This window comes from Plasmodium malariae, assembly GCF_900090045.1.
Source record: "Plasmodium malariae genome assembly, chromosome: 8".
Classification (NCBI taxonomy): domain Eukaryota; phylum Apicomplexa; class Aconoidasida; order Haemosporida; family Plasmodiidae; genus Plasmodium; species Plasmodium malariae.
In genome coordinates this window covers 515,485-538,908 of record NC_041782.1, presented here as the reverse complement: position 1 = coordinate 538,908, position 23,424 = coordinate 515,485, and the positions used below count along the sequence as shown (strand labels likewise).

The following is a 23,424-nucleotide window of genomic DNA, read 5'->3' as shown; positions in this document are numbered from 1 at the left end:
TTGTTTTTTCATACATATGAATTTCCTACATTTTTTAAGATCGAATTTATATTTTGATTTTATAAATAAGAATATATTTTGTTTATATTTTAAAAATTAACTATGTGTAACTTTTTTTTTTTTTTTTCTTTTATATATATATATATACATATATAAACATATATTTCTCTTAAATCATCAACCATATTAAAATATATGACATCAGAATGTAGTTAAGTAGTTCAATTTAGTTTTAATGTGTACGTATGCATTATTTTCATATACGTTGTGATAGGAAAGTGTGTGAAGTTACCATATAGTATATATATATATATATATATTTACATCAATATACAAATGCTTTTTTATATTAATTTGTTTGAAATTTCCTGATATATTACTCCAATCTATATAGCTCAATATTTTATAATTTAACTTTTTTTTTTTTTTCTTTTTTTTTTTTTTTTTAAATATGAAGCAGTTTCTATTTAATGCAATTTATTTATTTTTTTGAATTAGTACATTTAAACAAATTTACCAGTTACACATATATATAAACCATATATATATATATATATGAAGCATGTACGTATATATGTATATGCCTATATATGTGCTTAACGGTTTATTATTCTTTTTGTTGGTAAATTTCATTTTCCTGTTTTTTAACTTTTATTTAAAAAAAATAAACGAATTTAGGACAGCCATATTTTAAATAATCGGCGTTAGTAGAATTCTTAATACGAGCGCTTAAGTCTCATGCACAATATATTTACATGTGTATACATACATAATAGATATATATGTATGCAAATATATGGATAATTTTTAAATTTTACTTTTGAGTTTTTTGGAATGAATATGTAATAGTACTGCTTATTCATTCTGTAATTTTTCATTCCAAAAGAGAAGAAAAATGTGGGAATAAAAGTAATAAGTGAAAACTGCAAGAATAAAAAAATAAAATAAAGGAAAAATTGGGCGAACAATTATATGAGTAACTCTCCCATAATACATACAGTTTTAACGATAATTTTACATTTATAAATTTCGTTATGAAGAGTTTATAAAATATAAATATAAGGTTCATTTACTTTATTTTTTTTTTGGCTTCCCTTATTTTTTCCTTTTTATTTCTTTTTTTTTATAATTATGAGTGACATAGTAGGGATACATGATGCTGCAAATATTCCAGTTCGTTTCATAATAGCCCAAGAGAGCTTGTATTAACACTTTTGGGTATTAGTGAGAGCTTGTATTAACACTTTTGGGTATTAGTGAGAGCTTGTATTAACACTATTGGGTATTAGTGAGAGCTTGTATTAACACTTTTGGGTATTAGTGAGAGCTTGTATTAACACTATTGGGTATTAGTGAGAGCTTGTATTAACACTTTTGGGTATATGAGATAAGATCCTTTTACCTTACAAGATCTATATTGTATGTATCGTTATGTGCATATGTATGAACATAACAATTACTGATGGATTGAATAATATGTTAAAAGAAGGGGAAAAATATGAAAAATCCGCATATGTACATGCTGGCAGAGAGTCGTCTAACCACTTTTCTGTTCATAAATTTTTTTGTGAACTTTTATTCTTCGCACTAAAATATAAAGTGAAGCATGAAACTAATAAATTGCTTTATAAACATTACTTAAAAAAAGACTTACTAAATATGGAAGTAATTCTTTTTATATTACTTAAAGAGCGAAAATAGTTTTAAACATGTGCTCTGGCCTTGTTAGGATGTTATATGTGTAGGATGCATATACATATTTTGTAAGTGCTTACGTGAGATATATTGAAAAGCATGTAAGATTTGCGGATATATGCACACATATACTATAGTAGTATAAATGTATTAGCACATTATTTCGCAAGGAAAGAAAAATATATATGAAATTTTGAAACTAGAGAAAATAAAAAAAAAAATAAATAAAATAATAATAAAAATACATACATACGTCCATATATACATATATATATAAACTCAGCACTTAAATAAAAAAAGCCGAAAAGGTGGTAAAAAACTGCAGATAAACCGGAAAAAAAAAAACAAACAAACAAAAATAGCTAAAAATTGCAAAAGTAAATGCGTAAATTCTGTGAAAAACAGAATTAAGCAAAGACATGAATAATGTATTCAGATTATTAATATATATAGGTTAACTAACTGTAATTTATTTTTTTTTTTTTTTTGTTGTTTTCGTTTTCGTTTTCGTTTTCACTTTTTTGTTTTCTCTATTTTGTTTTCCCATTTTTATTTTCCCTTTTTTGTTTTCTCTATTTTGTTTTCCCATTTTTATATTCCCTTTTTTGTTTTCTCTATTTTGTTTTCCCATTTTTACATTCCCTTTTTTGTTTTTACCTTCTCTTTGCTTGAACTTATACCCTGCACTCTGTTGGTTCCCCTTCCATTGTGTACTTTTTAAAAATATGAAATAAGGATGAACGAAGATTTAAAATTAGGGTCAGTAGTATGGCCTAATTTTTCTTCCCCTTTTAGTATATCATGCTATGCCATGAACGAGGGCTGTTACATTTTAGCTGTTGGAAGTTATGAAGGAAATATAATATTATTTAAAGTTCATGAAAATGAAAATTATAAAAATAATGCAGATTTTATGAACGTGTTAAATAGTGCTAGGATGCATAAGAATGAAGTGGGAAGAGAAGAGAACTACAATTATAACAACATGTATAAGGAGGTATATGATAAAACTCAGGTTAACGAAAAAATAAAGTGTAATGAAAATGTTTATTCAGATGATAGAGGAGAAAATAAAAAAGGTTATACAGTAGGAAAACATATGGATAACAAGAGTATTGATAGTATTCGTTTCAATGATGTAAAGCACTTAAATGTTGACGACAGTAGTGCGTATTTTTTTTATGGTGATAAGGATAACTCCAGCAATGCTAGCAGCAGTGTTAATAGCAGTGTTAGCCGTAGTGTTAGGCGCAATGTTAAGAGCAGTGTTAAACGCAATAGCTCGAAGGTGGAGAGTGAATGGAACAATTCGGGTAACAGAATAAACTTGCTACCGTATAGTATTTTAATAAATAACAACAACAGTACATGTAATAATAGCATTTTGCAGTTATGTTTTGGATTATCTTGTTCATCTCTTATTGAATGTATATCGAAGGAAATATTAATTTCACTTCATTTGAATAATATGATATGTTTTTGGTCATTAGATGAAGGAAGGTGTTTTAAAGTTTTAAAAGATTTTGATTTTTTTATTTACAATATAAGGATACTACCAGATAGAAGATTTCTCCTTATATGTGGTATTAAAAAAGTATTGGTTTTAGACTTGTGGGCAAACAAAGATAAAGAAATAATTGCTCGTTTAACTATTGACAATTATATTCACAAAGGGGATAACAAAAAAACGAATGAAGAAAATGTTCTAAAGAAAGACAATGAGTATACCTATATAGGGGACACGAATGATGAGCATCACTCTTCATCTTCTAGTAGTTCGGGTGTGCACGATTTATCATATTCAGAGGAAGATATAAATGGCTATATTAACAAAAAGAACACCACGAATAATGTAATAGGTACGAATGTAAGCGGTGCAAATAGCAACAGAAGTAACCACAACATGAGCAGTTACAATTACAGTAATATGGACACGCATAAGGGGAACCCGATGAATGATGAAAGGAATGTGTTGAAAGAAAATATTCAAGTGCATATGAAACCAAAATGGAATAATAGCGAAGATATAAAAATTTGCTCCGTTGCTACTGGGCTTGTTCCTTATTTAAAGGAAGATAATCAGCAGTCATTAATTCAGTGCTTCAAACTTTTAAAAAGAAAATTATTTAGCGTTTATGAAAAAAAAGAAAAAATGGAAGACGTGTCAAGTTGTCCTAATCATCCTCAGCATTATCGTGTGGATGATAGCAGCAATACGAAGTCCAATGAATTGAACGAAGAATATATAAAAACAAAAGAATGTGAAGTAAATAAAAATCTAAACAATTTATTTTATTGTCCTATATTAATTGTTGCATCGTTAAGTAATGGTGATGTTATATGTTGGGATTTAACTGAATTTTTAAATTTTTATAAAAGTAAATGTAGATTCGTTGTAAGGACTGAAAAATCCGAAATTGAATTGTACAACGAAATTATAGAAGATATAACTGAGAATTGTATGTATGATGATTTACTTAAAACTAGATTGAATTTTTCTCATGATATAAATTTAAAAAGTAATGATAAGTATTTAAAATGTCAAGATTTATTTAAGCAGACTAATGGGTTATATACACTTGAGGCAAATTTTATTTCGAATCTTTCACCGTGTGAAAATATTTTAGAAATTGCTAGTAATGGCAATTCTAGTCAAATAGCTATAATAGATAACTATATAATTATTTTACAAAAAACAAGACTTATCATTTATGAAAGGAAGGATTCTAACTCCCTTTTCGTTCCCCTAATGGACCTATTTTGCCCTGATTTTCAAGAGTCCAAAAAAAAAAAAAAAGAAAATTGTCACTGGGCAGGCATACAAGTTGTAAGGCGTCCTATATGGAAATTCTCCTCAGGTTAGTTTTCCCTTCAATTGGGTGTTCAGTTTTTGTTTCTTCGCGTCATTCTGTATATACCATTGCAAAACGGCGCTGCTATATTTTACACTGATGCATATGCATATATATGTACAAATATTATATACAATACGAGAGATGAATATTTGCAATATATGAATTGTGAATGTGTGGAATAATCTGAAAAATTGACTATATTTAATGCAGAGTAATGTTTTATGTGAGTGTATTATGGCTTTCACGTCTTTGTGCGGCAATTCTTTCAATAATTTTAGCTTGTATATCCCCGTTTTAGAGTTATAATGTGCATATGAATATGCATATGCTCGTGGGCATATGTATATATACACGCCTATATATACATGTACACTTATGTGTTATCGAATTGAACCTCCATTTTATGTGTAATTACTTTCCCTTTAGGAATTTTTAAGAGCATCTGTTTTAACAATAAATCTTTTAATATTATGCAAAAATTGTCAAAAAATGTGTGTGGTTCGATAATTGCTTGGACGACTGAGGGGAATTTTTACTGCTATACGTTGCCGTTAAAATTTTCTAGTTTATTTTTATCTTTTCAATCAAATATTAAATCTTTTTTTCTGATGAAAATTTCGAAGAATTTGCTAGGGTCTTACAAGAGCCCTATACCTATAGTAGTATACAGGGACATAGAAGGGAGAAATGCTCAAAGAGATGGAAACAAAATGGAAAACCAAGTGAGAGAAAAAATGGGAAATCAAATGGAAGAAAGAATGGGAAACCAAATGGAAGATAAAAATAACTACGATATTGACAATCCCAGTAACAACATATGGAACAGAGGAGGGGGATACTACATGAGTGCATATAACAAAAATTACAATAACAGTGACAAGTTTCGAATAAGAATTACCCGTAGTACAGAAATATCATTTAGTGGAAAAGGTAAAAATTTAGAAAAATATTCTCCATTAAAAATCAGTTCAATTGATAATTTGATGTCATTCAAAAATAAGAAGATGATGAGTAAGTTAAGAAACAGTGATGGTGTAGAAAAGTATTCAAAATGTAAAGACAATCTGTTCTTCTTTTTTGTAAATAAGAATTACATGAACAGAGTAATTGTTTTCGAGTGTTTATTTAATGAATGGTATAAGACATCCAGAATTGAATGTGTGTGGCTTTTGCCAAAGAGGAAAAATGTGAAGGAGGAAATAAGCAACATGAGGATGTGCTCTGGGAAAAAGTACAAAGACGAGGTAAAAAAGGATGGTCATGATGATAATGTTAGTGGTAGTTCTAGCGGCAATGCTAGGGGCAATGATAGGGGCAATGCTAGCGGCAGTGTTTGTGTTAACACTAGCATGGGAAATGATGCTTATGTGGAATCTCTTGAAGGGGGAAGGGAAAAAAAAACCCCGCGGAGCACAAAACGATTTAGTAGCATGTTGAATAATTTGATTTATAATAGTGGAATAAGTGAAAGTGTTAAATCGGAAGACGAGTATAAGGAAAAGAAAAAAAACAAAAGTATAGTCACATATGTAATAGCAGAGTATAACCTAAACATATATATCATTATAAGTTACATTAATTGTCATGTGACGAGTACACTGATTAATTCGTATAAAAATATGTCACATAAAAAACTAATTCATGATTTCCCTATACCAAAATGTATGCTTGAGAAGAATACTTTTATAACAACTTTGCATAATGAATATTATTTTTTAATTGGAGGTTCTAGTAGAGGAGATGTGTTAGTATGGAATTTATGTAATTTTCAGCTGTTGAAATATTTGAAATCCTGTCATTTATCTTATATATGTAGTATTCATAAAGTGATAAATGAAAATTTTGCCATAAATTCGAAACAAGTTTTACGTAAAGAGTTGATAATGGAGTCATGTTGGGTACTAACTTGTGATGCAAGTAATAACTTAACCTTGCTAAATATTAACGAACAGAATTATGAGAATAACACACACAATTTTTTTTGTAAAAATGATGAATATAAATTAGCGATAACAACAGACGATGAAGAGGCAAATGGAGTGACAATGGGAATGACAAATGGAGTAACTAATGGAGTAACATATGGAATGACAAACGGAGTGCCAAACGGAGTGACAAATGAAATGAAATGGGAAAAGAAAAATAAAAGGAAGGAAGAAATTTATTTAAATTACATGAACGCATTCTTAAGAAGGAGAAGCTTAATTACAAGAGAGAGTAAATACAATTTGTTAGAAAAATTTAAATTAAAGAGGGAATTAAAAATGACACAAATAAAAAAATTTTACTCATGTTTTTATAAACATAAACCTGGCCATTTCATTTCGAAGAAATCTTCTATTGAACTTAGAAAAAGATTAAACAAAAAACAAAAAGAAAGAGAATTAAAAATTATGACTAGTGCATGTTTCCATTGTTGTTTTAAAAGATTAGAAAAAAAAAATGAAATAAATTTTAAGTTAATAAAAAATGTATATATTAATACTTGTTCTTCTTTACTATATATTATTTCTTTGAATAATTATGTCTTTGTATACAATTATGATAGCGGTTGTTTTTTAAGGTCTTTATATGATTCTGATTTTACACATTTGTCCAACTCTTCCCATGAAACGTGTTATTTAAAATTGGGAATAAACATAACCAACTTGCACATTTTGAACAGAATAAGGACGAGTGTTGATAGAATGGATAGTCACATAGCTACAGGAAGAAAGGAATTTCAATATTTGAATGAAGCACGTGACTGTTCATTGTTTGATTCAGAGTACGAAGGTTTAAAATTGAATGGATGCTCCTCGGCAGTGACTTCCCATTCCTCAGTGACATCTCCTTCGTCGGATTCGTGTAAATATATAGAACATAAAAGCTCCCGCTTCATAAAAAAAGAGGATATAAACAATGAGAGTAGTAGTATAGCACATAAATTACGGCAAAGAGGAGAAGGAGGTGTTGATATGCTACTAGGAAAGAGTCATAAATATGAGGAAACATCAAGAAATAAAAATTTTTTTTACAAAAGAAAAGCTAAAAAATGTAGTTACTTAGTGAGGAGCCAAATTCCAGTCATAAGCTATGTATTATTTAGAGACAATAATTTATCAAAGAAGGCATTACCTTTAACTAAGTTTTTGTATCCATATTTTTTACCTAAAAATTGTATAAATATGTGTACAGAATTATTTCTGTTTTTGATAAAATTCCCATCCATCCCTTTTTCTTTATGTATACCTGGGAAGGAATCAACTTTTTCAGTTATAATTCCTATATGTACTCAAATATACTATTTTTCAAAAATGCATCCATTGAAATATAGGAAGTATGATGGGCATGTGTATATTACTATAAGCAATAGAAGAAGGGAAAGACAGTTAGTACGTGAAAAAAGAAAAAAAGAAAAATTTTTTTACGACTCATTAAATTTGGACTATGATTATTTATATAATAAAAAATTTCAAAAAAAATACTTTTTGAGTGACTTGTTTAAAAAAAAGTATATTTATTTTTCAGTAAAGATGGGAAGCTTGAACAAACGCCTTAACGATTTAATGTATTTTACAAAATATGAGAATGTTAAAAAATACAACATGAGGAGGAGGAAGGGTTATGACAGGATGGATGATGCTGCAGATACATATGCTAATGGCGTAGAGGAGGGAAATAAGGGGAAAAATAAAAATATTCTCATTTGGGAAGGACAACATAGGGGTAATATATCATCCCGTAGTACAAGTAAATTACAAATTTCCAATTTTAAAGGGGAATACGAACAAAGTAGTTCTCAAAATAGCACACAGAACGGAAACAGTTCATCGAGTAATTCGATAGGAATCAATTATGATGAAGAGAGGAAGTTGCTAGAAAAACAGAGAAAGAGTATGAAATATCAAATGTTACATTATAATTACTACAAAGAATTAAGAATAAGAAAAAAGGATTTGTCCATGAGGACGAGATGGTTTCTAAAATATTCGGATGAGGAGGAGGAGGAAGAGGAGAGGGATTATTATAACAGTTATTCCGACAAATCAAGTGTACACCTGTACATAAAAAGGAGAAAAAGAAAGAAAAAGAAGAGGGATATGGAAAGGGAGATGGGAAGAAGGATGGATAAAGAGATGGAGAAGAAAAGAGGGAAGAGGAGAAGAAAAAGGTTTAAAAGTGAGATGATAACGAAGGAATTTTTCTTCCATAACAATTCTGTTGAAATATACTGCAACAGTGTGTATGTAAAAACTGTGTACTGCTGCTTTATGTTGAGATTTTTAAACTTGTGGTGTTCTAATTATAGAATAAAATATAATGACTATATTTTAAATAATTTTAAAAAATATATCATAGAAAATTTGCCTGACAGTAATAGTTTAAATTTATTTTTGTTAAGTTATGTCTCTATGTATCCTTATGACAAAAATATAAGGATACAATTTCAAAAATTTTTGTATATGATTATGGAAAATATAAAGGAAAAAAATTTAGATAAATTTACAAAAACTTCTACAGAAATACTAAGAATCAATAATAAGAAAAAAAGAATCATTGAAAAAAGTATCGATGAGATATCTTTGTATGATACGACAGGGTCTTATACAATAACTATAACTATTCCAAAAATAGGGTGTTTTTTCTTATACCCTTTTATATATGCTGATGAAATATGTTTAACTTTATTATTATTATTATTATTAATAAAACCAGATTACTTAAGAAGCTCAAAAACTTTTTATACAAATGCATCTATGACAACATTGATTGTACATCATATATGTTATTACATTTTTGTAGATACAGAATATTTTTTAGAAAAGAATAATAAATTTAATAAATTCAAATTATTTCATTTTATACATTTATTAGCTTTAAGTTTTTCTATAACATGGGATTTTCAGGTATTAATCCAAAGGGGAATTTTTACAAGTAATATGAAAAACAGTTCACATGTTTCTTTTAACTTAAGTTTGAAAAGAGAAGATTTTACATTTAATGAAAAACTAATCAATGAAAATTATTATAAAGCATTGAAAGATTATTATGTTGTAGGAAATTACCATACTGACGTGTCATTAAATAATTCATTTAGGGAAATAAATTTAAAAAATTACATGGATGATTATATAAAATATGTGGATAACAAAATAAATGAAATGCAATCAGAGAAGGACGAGTTTTATGTAAATACCTATGAAAATAATTTTTCAGAGGGAAACAATGAAAATAGTAGTGTAGTTAACAAATTAAATGATATGAACGAGTTGCGTGATACTACTAAAGCTGCTGAGGATGGATCGATGGGAGCAGACAACATTATCACCATTAATATTGGGGCTGAAGGTGGTGGTGATGTTGGCATTTGTGTTGGAGACAGTGTAAGTAGAAACATTAGCAGTAATATTGGTAGCAATATTGGTAGTAATATCGGCAGTAATATCGGCAGCAACATCGGAAGCAACGTCGGAAGCAGTATCGGCAATAATGTTAGGGTTAGCAGCAAAAACGATGTTGTGGGCGAGCAGAAAAACAAAGGGAGCTACAGCGACTTTAGTCATATAGCCTATGATGAAGGGAAAGTGATGCAAAAGAAAGGCTCTGAAATTAATGAACATAACTACATAAACATATGTCATTTCATTTTAAATATATTCGAGCTGTATACGATGTCATTAAATAATATAAGTTTTCTTAAAATATTAATAAACATAGGACGAATTGAACCCTTTTTATTTTTAAAAACTCTACATTATATAACAGGGAATGTACAGAAACGTGTATCATGTATAAATAAAATACTATTCCTTTTAATTATATTAATAAAAAATTATAAATGTATATTTATATGGTATATGAATATTATTATTGATATACTGTTGAACTCGTTAGACCCATCAAACAATGTAAGAATTTTATGTTTAAAATTATCCACTAGTTTAATTTATACATTAGTTAAAAATTATCCTATTTGTTCTTTTAATAAATTTACACAAAGATTAGCTGTAGTAAATAATATGAACAAATGCATATATTTATATGATTTAAAAAATGCAAAGAAGTTGAAAATTTTTCAAGGACATCAAAAAAGTGTTGATTGTATAAACTTTAACACTACTGGCACGTGTCTTGCTTCATATTCAAAACTTGACTTATCTTTTAAAATATGGAATTGTGCAAATGCAGGATTGTTTAGCGGTTTTTTGAAAGTACAGTCAAAATGTGCACGCGATATACACCTATCAAAAATTAAATTGAGTTATATGTACTTGTCGGATAACTATATTGATATTATCTTCAAGAAGAAGAACGAATGGATGTTACGCAGGGAGGACAACGCCGTTTACTTGATTTTCATTTGAGGTATGCATGCACAGGTATGTGTGTATATGTGTATGTACACGTGTGTATGTGAGTATATACACACCATTATTCATCTGCTTCGTACAGTTAAAATGTCGCCATTGTGTGTTACTCCCCTTTTAACTTTAGGCTTCTATATATATGGTGTTGCTCCGATTTCTTCTTATCCTATATGCATTCATTTCATATATCGACATACGCTCATCCACATATATAAACATATATACATATGTACTTATACATATACATATACTTATATATACATATATATTTACATATACCTTTTTTTTGAGATAAAGGTCCTATATTTCCATTCTTTCTACCCGGTTCTGAACAGATAACACCATTGTGTTACACAAGTATGTTTGCCTGCATTATGTAGAATACGTCCATATTTCACTACGATAATATCCTTATTAATTTTTTTAATTTAATTGTTCATATTTCCTTTGAACTTTCTGTTTATATTTTATTAATATTTTAACTGATCGTTCACTTAAAACTCTTTTTTTTTATTTATAAGACGACCAATATATTTACCTTATTAAAATGATTTATTTTGCTGTGTTAATTTTTATTTTTATCTTGTAAATTACTTGTGTAGAAAATTTTCACGCATTTGTAATTTTATTTTTTATATATAAAATTTGCATTACATGTATTTACTGCGTTTTATGCATTTAATGAACCATATGAATTTACCGTGTTTTATGTATTTTATTTTATTTTATTTTATTTATTTTTTTTTTTTTTTGTTATCACTACAGTACGTACCTTCTATTTTGAATGCGTTAATTTTATTCCATTTTATTTTATTCTATTTTATTTTAATTTATTCTATTTTATTTTAATTTATTCTATTTTATTTTAATTTTATTTTAAATTTATATTTATATATATTTTTTCAAATACCTTTTTTAATTCTACTAATGCTACACTGTGTCGAAGTGTAACACTTTGAAATAATATATTATTATTACATTTCAAGGATGGGAACTGAATTGCATACTTTTTTGTTATGAATTCTTAAGAAAAGTTTTTATCTTTCAAGTATTTATAAATTAGACATATCAGAATGTTTATTAAGCACACAGATGAAGCTTTAATGGCGCTTCGTACATGCACATATAGGTGTGCCTATATTTGCACCATTATATACAGTAACTAAAGAGAGCTACGTGAGGGCTGTGTAATGATGTCCTCTTCTGAGAATTTTTGAGGGGGGTAATCCCATTACCTTTTATGTCTTTTTTTCAGTACATACTTTTTCGTAATTTGATGTATATAATTTATATTATATTATATAATATTACTATTTTATTATTTTGCTTTTTCTATTTTGTCTTAATTTTTTTTTATGTTTGTGTTTTCCTTTTTTTTAATGTGCGTACCTGTAACATACCACACAAAAGTATGTACTAGTTAAACGGTAGGACACGAATACAAAAAAGCACATAACTGCTTTATTTTATTTTATTTTATTTATTGTTTTACATTTAACTCTGTTAAATACATGATTGGTTAGTTTTCATTGGTTAGAAAATTTTTAAATGATATAATCTTTATTAAAGATAAAAAGGAAAAAAGGAAAAAAGGAAAAATTAAAGCTGGGTTACGTAAACATACTAGTATTATGCCCATCACTCTTATTTCTAATGCACACCTTTTAAGATATTTTAACATAATCAAGTAAAACTATGGGAAGGAATTAAATAGATATGTTTGTGTTCATGTATGTATACTCTCTCATATGTTGTTCATATGTTTATTTATACCTCGAACTCGGAAACAATATCAACAATGTTGTTTAATTTTTAAATTTGTGTAATTCTCATGATACGTACTGAAATTTAACGATAATTTGACGATAACTTGACGATAATTTGGCGATAATTTGACGATAATTTGACGATAATTTGACGATAACTTGACGATAATTTGACGATAATTTGACGATAACTTGACGATAACTTGACGATAACTTGACGATAATTTGACGATAATTTAACGATAATTTAACGATAATTTAACGATAATTTAACGATAATTTAACGATAATTTAACGATAATTTAACGATAATTTAACGATAATTTGACGATAATTTAACGATAATTTGACGAAAATGTATATTTTATATAAATAATTGAAAAAGTTATATTTTCCCAAAACGGGGAGAACTACGTAAGCATACATATAAATATATATACATGAATATAAATATGAATTTTAATACATTTACGAATATGCATATGAATATGTAGGTATATTCATGCACAGTTACCTACTTTGTGCTGTGCTGTTATGAGCTCTTTTTGACAATTTTTTTTTAGCGATGAAGAACAATTTTAAGAGAGCTAAGTGGTGATAGCCAGCATTGTTTCATTTACTGTATTAATATATTTATAATCAATAACAATGTAAGGAATAAAAATGTTATATAAAAAAATTAAGCCTTTCTTTTTTCTTTTATTTCTCGTTCTAATTTTAAAAGGGTAAAAAAAATAATAAACAAATATATATATACATATATATATATGTTTTAAAAATAAAAAGTACGTTTTCCTTTTATGTGCAATTTTGTAGTACATTTGTTCATTTCCATACAAGAGGGTGTTAAACTAAATATTCGAAATAAAAAGGTGTTCATAAATATTGGAAAAAAAGATGGATATTATTAATTCATACATAAGATGCAGATGAATGCCTTAAAAATCATTTTAGCAAAGTTTGTAATTTATTTTTTGAACAATCATTTTTTATAACCGCTCTGCTGTTAAGCTACCGTTGAATTAGTATAGCAATCATTTTCGTTTGGGCTCTCTATTTTAGATAAGAGGAGTCAAGGTATACGCAAACGAATTATATATGATATATGTATTATATATATGCGTACAGGCTTATGTAGTATATATAATACTTATATTTTTATATATGCAATATTTTTTTTTCACTATTCCTTACGCGCAAAGCCTTCCAGTAGTGCTGTACATAATAGCATAAAAAATTACCGTTAACAATTCAAATTTCGTGGATAACACGAAGTATCATTTTTACAGTTTTGTTAGGAATTTACAATACGTTTATTAACGTGTTTATACATATATACATATATATATATATATATATATACATTTTTATTATCTACACAATAAGTTTATTTTATTTTTCTTTACTGCTTTATCTCAGGAAAATAACAGTCGTATTTAAATAAATAATGTAGTAGTACAAATTTTTTTTAAATTTTAATTTATTTATTTATTTTTATTTTTTTTTTTTGGTATGCTAAATTATTACATTTTAGAGAAAAACAGAACCCGGGTTAGAGTTTCTTTGTTTTAAAAGCATTTTTTTATAAATTTCTTTAGTTAAATTATTTTTACCTTGGTGTTTGTGTAGAAAATGTATAAGAAGGTAAACGATTAAACTGAATATTTCATGGAAGTATATATACATACGTATATATGTTTGTATGTATGTATATATGTATGTATATATGTATGTATATATGTATGTATATATGTATATATGTATGTATGTATATGTATGTATATGTATGTATGTTTGAATATTTTTACATATATATATATATATATGTGTATGTATACGCATTTGTGTGTTTGTTTGTACATATGTTACGTATGGATGAGTTGTGAGCAATTTATGGTAATGAAAGTTTATTCTTGAAGGGAATTATGTATGGGCGAGGAGCAGCCTTTATGCATGCATATACATACATATATTTATACACGTATATATATATATATGTATATTTATTTATATGTATTCACATATACACATTTATTCCATGTTTGTGAGGCCCAGTCCTAGGTAAATATGTGATATGTCTCTCTATTTGTTGCGATTAAGTGCACCGAAGTGATTACATTTTTGTGTAATTATTGAAAATCATTACAATCTAATTTGCTCTCATCGCAGGTTTACGTAATTGACTGTAAGGGACATATGTTAGGTAGACTCGCGTCCATAATAGCAAAGGAATTATTGAATGGTCAGCGAATAGTTGCGGTTAGGTGTGAAGATATTAACATATCAGGTAGTTTATACAGGAATAGACTTAAGTATCAGGAATTTTTAAGACTAAGAACGAACACAAACCCGAAAAAGGGACCATTCCATTTGAGAGAACCATCAAAGATTTTGTGGAGATGTGTTAGAGGTATGTTACCACACAAAACGTATAAAGGAAAAATTGCTTTGAAGAAATTAAAGGTATTCCTTGGTATGCCATATCCATATGATAAAAAAAAGAAATATGTTTTACCCAGTGCCTTACGAGCATTCAGATTGAAAAAGAATAGAAGATATTGTAGACTTGGCACTCTGAGTTCAAGAGTTGGTTGGAATTATGATGAACTTGTTAAAAAAAATGAAAAGCTAAGGAAAAAAGTTACGAAAAATTATTATAAAAAGGAAGTTAAAAAGTTGAATGAAAAAAAAGAATTAAAAACTGAGGCATTAAATTTAATTAATCCAGAACAACGAAAAGTTTTAGAAAATTTTGGCTATGCGTAAGAGTACCTGTTCCTTTTTTTTTTTTTTCTTCCTATGTATATATATATATATATATATAATTTTTTTTTTTTTTTTTTATCACGTATTGAGAAAGATTAAAATAAAAAAAAAAAAATAAAAATACGCACAATAAACTTATATTAATATAAAAAATGCATGGAAAAACGCAGTATTATTAAATATATATTTTTAAATGTATATCGTGTAAGTAAAATCTTTTAAACAAACTTTTAAAAATCATTAAGATAAAGTTAATCGTGCTGATTTTATATATAAGGTCATTAATTAAATTTTAGAAGTGTGGGGTAAATTATTTACACTCGTCCGTTATTTATAATTGAAACCAAAAAAAAAAAAAAAAAAATTGGTGATATAACATTATATAGGGTGTGATTAATATTGTAATACTTTTCATTAATTAGATTATGTGAAATGCAACATGTGTTGTGTGCCAATTTTTTTCGTTTTTTTTGTTTTTTTTTTTTCTTATTTAGAAATTGTTTTTTTTGATATAATTGATCATCTCAATTATTTTATTATCCTTATAGTTGTTGACACAATTTACATTTTCTAATCTTTGAGTTATAGTATGAACATTTGCGTTGATATCAGCTAATTCGTCTTGTGTAAAGTACGCTGAGAAATTTTGGCAGCACCAGCGCTTACAAAGCCAAAAGAGAAAGTTGACCAAATTTAATATTTTGAAATTTTGCTCTTCACTGTTTGCTTGACAATTTTCATCGTTTAGTTGGTTGTTTTCCTCTCTTGTTTCATGGTTTTCTGCTCGATCATCTCCTGCCAGTGCTGGATCACTATCGAACAGTAGTTCCCATTTATTTTTAATGAAACTTATGATATCCTTCATATCATCACAATTATAATGGTCCTTTATGAATTTATCATAATTATCTTTATGGTCGTTCAGGATATATCTAAAATATTATGGAAAAAGAGATGGGAACGTTTGAAAAAAATCGGCTTCTTAAAAATGAATATTAAAAAACAAACATGTTTGGAATAGGAAACATATGTTGTCAGAAGTCAAAGGGAAGGAACGGGAAAGGAATACCGTGCAGTGTATGCGTATATGAGCACATATAAGATCGAGGAAAATAGTAAAAAATAAACATATGTATATATGTATATGTAGATATGCATGGAGAAGGTTGCGTATTGTACAGAAACTGCTCTATTTCCCTGCGGGTTTTGTATCTTTCATAATTCAAAGGAGAAAATTCGTCCATTTGGTTATTAAGTTTGAACTGTCTACTTACGAAAAAATTATAGTTTTTTCTATTTTTTTTTTTGGTGCTTTCTATTTTAGAATTATGTGAAGAAAAGTTAAAGTTTACATAATCTTCGTATGTAACCTTTTCTTCATATTTTCTAACCGGTTTCATACTTACACAACTTACAATATTGCAGAAATCTTTATAACTTTTGCAAGATTTTACTATTTCTTTTTTTTTGTCATCTTTTTTTTTGTATTCTTCATCTTTCACAATGCTTCTTACAAAGTCGTTCCTCATCTTCTTTATGTTGATGAGTGCACTATCATTACTTGGAATCATTTTGAATGCGCCACGAGTATATAAATATAGACATATACGTATACATATATACGTATATGTGTATATATATGTATATACAATATCTTTATTTTTTTTTGCAGTAAAAACGATAAAAAGGTTTAAAATGATTTGGTATATCTCGTATTCTGTTAGATGGCTTGCATGATTATTTTTTTTTTTATTTTTTTTTTTTCTTTTCCTTTAAAAATTTCTCCTTATTTCTTAGTTATCTCATTAACATTGTTATATTTACATTTATTTTTATATTTATTGTTATTGTTGCTTTGTCTATATTTTGCTTCTTCCATTTATTTTTATTTTTTTTGTGACCTGTTAATTAGCACGCATAGTCTTGTTATCTTGCCTGCTATTTGTCTGGAAAAAACATATAATTTGTTTTCTAGTTTTTTCTTTTTTTTTCTTCTCTCTTTCTTTTTTAAGGCCATATGTTTTTCGTTAATCATTTTGCATAAATGTATTTAGAGCGGAATTATTGCTCTTCTTTTTTTAGAAAATACTACTTTTAGTGCTATAAAAATATTTTCTTATGCATAAGCCTATTTATACGAAGTTATATGTATGCTTATGTGAGTATATATACATCCCAGCAGCATAGCAGCATAGTATTGTTTGTAATATGGTGCATTTAAAATTATTCATTTGACATGAATTGCCATTAAGCTAGAAAAATGGATACGGCAAAAGCCCTTTCGAATTTTGAACTTTCTACATAAGACGGAAAATAAGAAAACAGAAATAAATACAGAATAAAATAAAAGCTGGAATTTTATAAGTTGAAAAAATCGTTTATCATATTTTTATAGACACCTCATATTGATTAAATTTTTTTTTTTTTTTTATTTAGCAAATTTCGTTTCATAGTAACCAGTGGGGAAATTAAGGAGTTTTTCAACACCATTTAAACGGAACTAGTAATTCTCTGACGATTAATAATTTCTCCTTTTTGCAGATCATCAAACGCAATCGCATATATATATATTTATATATGTATGTATGTATGTATATGCACACATATACGTAGGTACATGCTCATGTGCTTATAAGAACTATTACTGATGTAATAGGAAATTATCCAACATTGAAGTTCACAAACAGTTATACGGAAAATGTATAGTCAATCGTTGGGACATAGATGACATATGCATATTGTTATTCTTACATTCTTAACAATATTTAATGAGGCTTATCAGTTTTGTTAGATTTCTACGTTTACACAAATGGGCATATTTGAACATGGGAAGATATATAGAAAATGAAAAATACTCTTATGAGAAATTTGAAAACATTTCCAGAGATATCATAATATATTACATATAAGGAAGAACTGGTCATAATTTTTTCTGTTTATTTCTTTTCTTTTGATGTTCTTAGTATATATTTATTAGAAACCTTTTTTGTAAAAACATACTCTTTGAAAAACAGGAGTTATAAAAAAAATTAAAAAAAAAATTTTTAAATATTTTTTTTTTTAAGTCGCTAAGCGTAAGAACATGCGGTTTACTTTTGTTCCTCAAAAATTTTAACGTTCCGCTTAACGTGATAGGAACGTAAGTACGTACGTACTGCAGTATGTATATATATATATACCTTTGTATGAAAGAATAAGGGGAAATAAAGATTATACGGAGGGGTAGAGCGACAAGTGTACATATATTATATAATAAATAGGCTAAAATAAAGAAAAAACAGCAAAAAGTTTCAATCTCTTTAAATTGAAGTTCTCCATAAATTAACATTTTGAAATAATCGTATTTTACAACAGTAAAAAAAAAAAAAAAAAAAAAAAAATTCATTTTAATTTAAGTAATTTAAATTAAAATGAACCGAATTATACTGATTTAAACTAAGTTAAAATGAATTAATCCGAATTGATCCAAATTATTTTACCCACATTTGGAAAAAAAATTTGAGTTAAGGCAAAATTGAAAAAGAGATTTTTAAAATGTATCAATTCTATTTGTAAAAATAGCCCAAAATATTATCGAACAGATATAGAAAAATAAGGAAAACATAGAGCAGCAAATAAAAATTAACTGGGGAGAACGATCTATCCATAAAATAATGGAACTATGTTGAAAAAGAAGGGGATAAAATAAACTGAAACTGATTTATATGTTTGTATATTAGTACGTATAAATGTATATATGTATGTATTTGTATATATCCATATATATATATATATGTATATACATGTACATATGCATTAATATATAGATGTTAACACCTATCTGTACGCATATATTCACGCGTAACGGTACATAGATAATACATGGAAAACTGTAATATAGAGGGAACGATCGAACAATGCTGAGGTTTGTTGCAAGGCGAATGTAAAAATTTGTTGAGCATTACAAACCCCACTGAGAAACGAAATTACCCTTTTTTTTTTTTTTTTTTTTGTTAACGTAAAATATTTAAGTTGCTTAGAAAAAATAAGAAAAACTTACGAAAATATACCATATAGGAGACCATTTTATGGTGTCCGATTTTGTGAAGAATTATATCCCACTTTATATTGATAAAACAAAAGAGAGGGATTGTTCTTATGGAATCAAAAAATAATCTGTATGACGAGTTCGGAAATTACATAGGGGGAAATATTGACAGTGATGAGGACTACTCAGAGGATGACCAAGACGATGAAGAGGAGGACGTAAATGATGAATATGGACGAAAGGGAGATGACGATGAGGGTGACGATGAGGATAACGATGAGGATGTCGACGAGGATGATGATGACAAAGTAGATAACGGGGGAAAATACACAGACGAGGAAGAGGAGGAAGAATTGAAAGAGAAAGGAAATAACGGAGCATTTAGTGCAAATATAGACGAATTACAAAAGGTATATGATGGTGTGGAAGTGTTTGTAGAAGAAGAAGATGCCCAAGATATTGAAGAAGCAACGATTAATAAAATAAATGCAAATGTAGAGAGAATAAGCTTTATAAAGAAGTTAGATGTTGAAGCAAATAGAAAGAACTTTGATTTGGTTGAGACAAGTTTGCCTAATAATACATTCAGTTTTAAATTTTTGTCTGAATTGATGCCACACACACAATTTATAAGAAATATTTGTATAGCTGGTCATTTCCATCATGGTAAGACGACAATAGTAGATAGATTAATTGAATATACGAGAGATAAAAAGAATAAAACTAGGATATGTAGCAATATTAGTAGTAATAATAAGAATAGTAGCACTGTTAGTTTTTTTAATTTACATACTGAAATGGAAGGTATTATAAGAAAACGAAATGTGAAGGAAACTGATATGATTACACCATATAACAGTAAAAAAATTGATTACATAACAAGTTACACAGATACAAGATTAGATGAACAAGCTAGAGGATTATCTATTAAAGCTATTCCAATATCTTTAATTTTTCAAAATAGAATATATGAAAATATACCTAGTAACGTATTATTAAATAAAAAAAAAGATAATTTAAAATATAAATCGTACATATTTAACATAATAGATACTCCGGGACATGTAAATTTTTTTGACGAATTTCTTTGCTCGTTGAATATTTGCGAATGTTGTTGTTTAGTAGTGGATGTCATTGATGGTTGTATGTATGTAACAGAAAATATAATAAAAACTTGTATTTATGAGAATGTGAAAATAATTTTAATAATAAACTGCATAGATAAATTAATTATGGACTTACGTTTACCACCTAATGATGCATACCACAAAATAAATTATACTATTGAAGAAATAAATATAAAAGTGGAATCTATATGTGAATTATTAAATAAGAGTAGTAAAGAAAAAAAAGAGTTCTTATTATCTCCATTAAAAAATAATGTATTATTTAGCTCAAGTATATATGGTATATTTTTTACCTTAAAATCTTTTAGTAAAATTTATTGTAATTTATATAATGCATATCATATAGACATAGATGAATTTTCGCAATATTTATGGGGAGATATATATTTTAATGAGGAGGAATTTACATTTGCTTCATCACCTTTGTATGCAAATCAGAAACGATCTTTTGTTGAATTTATACTTAATCCAATTTATAAAATTTTTGGTTATGTATGCTCAGAAGAAAAAGAATTTTTAATTCCTTTTTTAAAAAATTTTAATATTTCTTTAAAAAAAAATGATTATCTATTTAACAATAGATATTTGTTAAAAAAAATTAATGGTATGATATTTGAAGACACTACAGCTTTTGTAGATGTAATAATAGATAACTGTCCATCTCCTCTAGAAAATGCCAAGAATAAAATTATGCAAATATACTCAGGTTCATTAAAAACAAAAATATGTTATGACATGATGAGATGTCTAAAAGGAGACAAAACAGATAATTTAATGGTATATATTATAAAAAATTATCACAGACCAGAATGTTTGATGCTTGATCTATTTGGTAGAGTAATGTGTGGAACTATAAGAAAAGGGCAAACAGTGTGTATATTAGGAGAAGGGTATAGTTTAAGTGATGATGAAGATATGATAACCCGAGTTGTAACACATCTTTGGGTTTATGAAGGAAGATATAGAGTAGAAGTAGATGAAGTACCAGCAGGAAATTTTGTTTTAATAGGAGGTATTGATATATGTATAAATAAAACATGCACAATAACGAATGTAAAAAAGAAAAAGAAAAAGTCTGTTAACACTATTTTGAAAGGAGTAAGCACAGATATTTCAAACAATAGTATAGTGAAGAGTGTAAATAAGTCTATTCTTATTGATGATGAGGATGAAGAGGCCGAAATATTCTACCCCTTGCATAGAAAATTTAGATATGTCAATTGTGCTAATTCTGTGTTTAAAGTTGCATGTGAACCTATTAACCCATCTGAATTACCTAAAATGTTAGATGGGTTGAGAAAAATTGATAAATCATACCCCCTATCTAGTACTAAAGTAGAAGAGTCAGGGGAACATATAATTTTAGGGACAGGAGAATTATATCTAGATTGCATTTTGCATGACTTAAGAAAGTTGTATGGTGATCTAGAAATTAAGATTTCTGATCCTGTTGTACAATTCAGTGAAACCATAATTGAAACATCAGCTCTTAATTGTTTTGCTGAGACACCAAATAAAAAAAATAAAATTTATATGATATCTGAGCCAATACAAAAAGAGTTAATGGATGATATAGTTCAAGGTCTTGTTCATTTAAATAAGAATCAAAATGTAAATATAGATGAGTATTTACACACAGTTGATAACTTGCTGCATGAAAATGGTATGAATAAGGATACAGGAAAAGGAGAGAAAAAAAATGGGGAGATGTTATCAGATGAATCATATTCTAGTGGAAAAGGTAAAGAGAAAGAAGAACAAATGAACGACGAAGAGATGATAGACACAGAAGAGACTGAGGAGGATCTTCCAAAGAAGGAAACTACAAATGATGTAGATGCAGAAAAGAGAAAGAGTACACTAAATTATGATATAGATAAGAACGTCATTTCGTTATTAACGGATAAACATAACTGGGACATCTTATCTATAAGATCAATTTGGGCTTTTGGACCAGAAAATAATAGCCCGAATATATTATTAGATTACTCTTTATATAAAGAAACGAATAAGGAAAATTTATATTCTGTTAAGGATAATATAATTCAAGGTTTCTGTTGGGCTACTAAAGAAGGTCCATTAATTGAAGAAGGTATGAAAAATGTGAAGGTAAAAATATTAAGTGCAGATATAGATAATGATCCAATTAATAGAGGGGCAGGACAAATTATACCTACTACTAGAAGAGCAATATATTCGTCCTTTTTGTTAGCTACACCAAGATTATTAGAACCTATTTTATTTACTGAAATTATATGTTCAGGTGATTCAGTTTCTTCTGTTTATAATGTATTATCAAGAAGAAGAGGACATGTATTAAAAGACTTTCCAAAAGTGGGTACCCCTTTATATATGGTTCATGCATACATACCTGCCATAGAATCTTTTGGCTTTGAAACAGATTTAAGGACTCATACTAGTGGTCAAGCATTTTGCCTAAGTATGTTTGATCATTGGCATATTGTCCCAGGGGATCCCTTAGACAGGTCAATTATACTAAGGCCATTGGAACCTGCTCCTATTCAACACTTAGCTCGAGAATTTTTGTTAAAAACGAGAAGAAGGAAAGGATTAACTGAGGATGTAACAATTAATAGGTTCTTTGATGACCCTATGCTACTAAATATCAAGGATGAATTCGCTGAGCATTTCTGACGGAAGTTGGGAGTTACACAGGGGTATTACCTTTATTTAAGCGCTGAATATTTTTTGCCACGAAAATAGTGCTTATATATGAATATAAGCAGGATTGTAAATATATATTTATACGTATGAATGTATGTACGTGTTTATGCTTGTGTGCGTATATACATGTATATGTGTGTACATGTGAATATT

General features: G+C 27.7%; 4 protein-coding genes across 4 annotated transcripts; 3 read left to right on the top strand and 1 right to left on the bottom strand.

Moving 5' to 3' along the window:
• Positions 1-2,506: 2,506 nt before the first annotated feature.
• Positions 2,507-10,897, top strand: PmUG01_08020000 (WD repeat-containing protein, putative; the record flags this gene model as incomplete). The annotated part of the gene is made up of 2 exons (XM_029004348.1): positions 2,507-4,553; positions 4,977-10,897. 2 exons carry the CDS (start codon positions 2,507-2,509, stop codon positions 10,895-10,897), a joined length of 7,968 nt encoding a protein of 2,655 aa, XP_028861046.1.
• Positions 10,898-14,559: 3,662 nt separating this feature from the next.
• PmUG01_08019900 (60S ribosomal protein L13, putative) lies at positions 14,560-15,432 on the top strand (the record flags this gene model as incomplete). Its single annotated transcript, XM_029004347.1, has 2 exons — positions 14,560-14,562; positions 14,836-15,432. 2 exons carry the CDS (start codon positions 14,560-14,562, stop codon positions 15,430-15,432), a joined length of 600 nt encoding a protein of 199 aa, XP_028861045.1.
• Positions 15,433-15,922: 490 nt separating this feature from the next.
• Positions 15,923-17,003, bottom strand: PmUG01_08019800 (conserved Plasmodium protein, unknown function; the record flags this gene model as incomplete). Its single annotated transcript, XM_029004346.1, has 2 exons — positions 15,923-16,364; positions 16,612-17,003. 2 exons carry the CDS (start codon positions 17,001-17,003, stop codon positions 15,923-15,925), a joined length of 834 nt encoding a protein of 277 aa, XP_028861044.1.
• A 2,566-nt stretch (positions 17,004-19,569) lies between these two features.
• Positions 19,570-23,241, top strand: PmUG01_08019700 (U5 small nuclear ribonuclear protein, putative; the record flags this gene model as incomplete). Its single annotated transcript, XM_029004345.1, has 1 exon — positions 19,570-23,241. One exon carries the CDS (start codon positions 19,570-19,572, stop codon positions 23,239-23,241), a length of 3,672 nt encoding a protein of 1,223 aa, XP_028861043.1.
• Between the last annotated feature and the right edge of the window lie 183 nt (positions 23,242-23,424).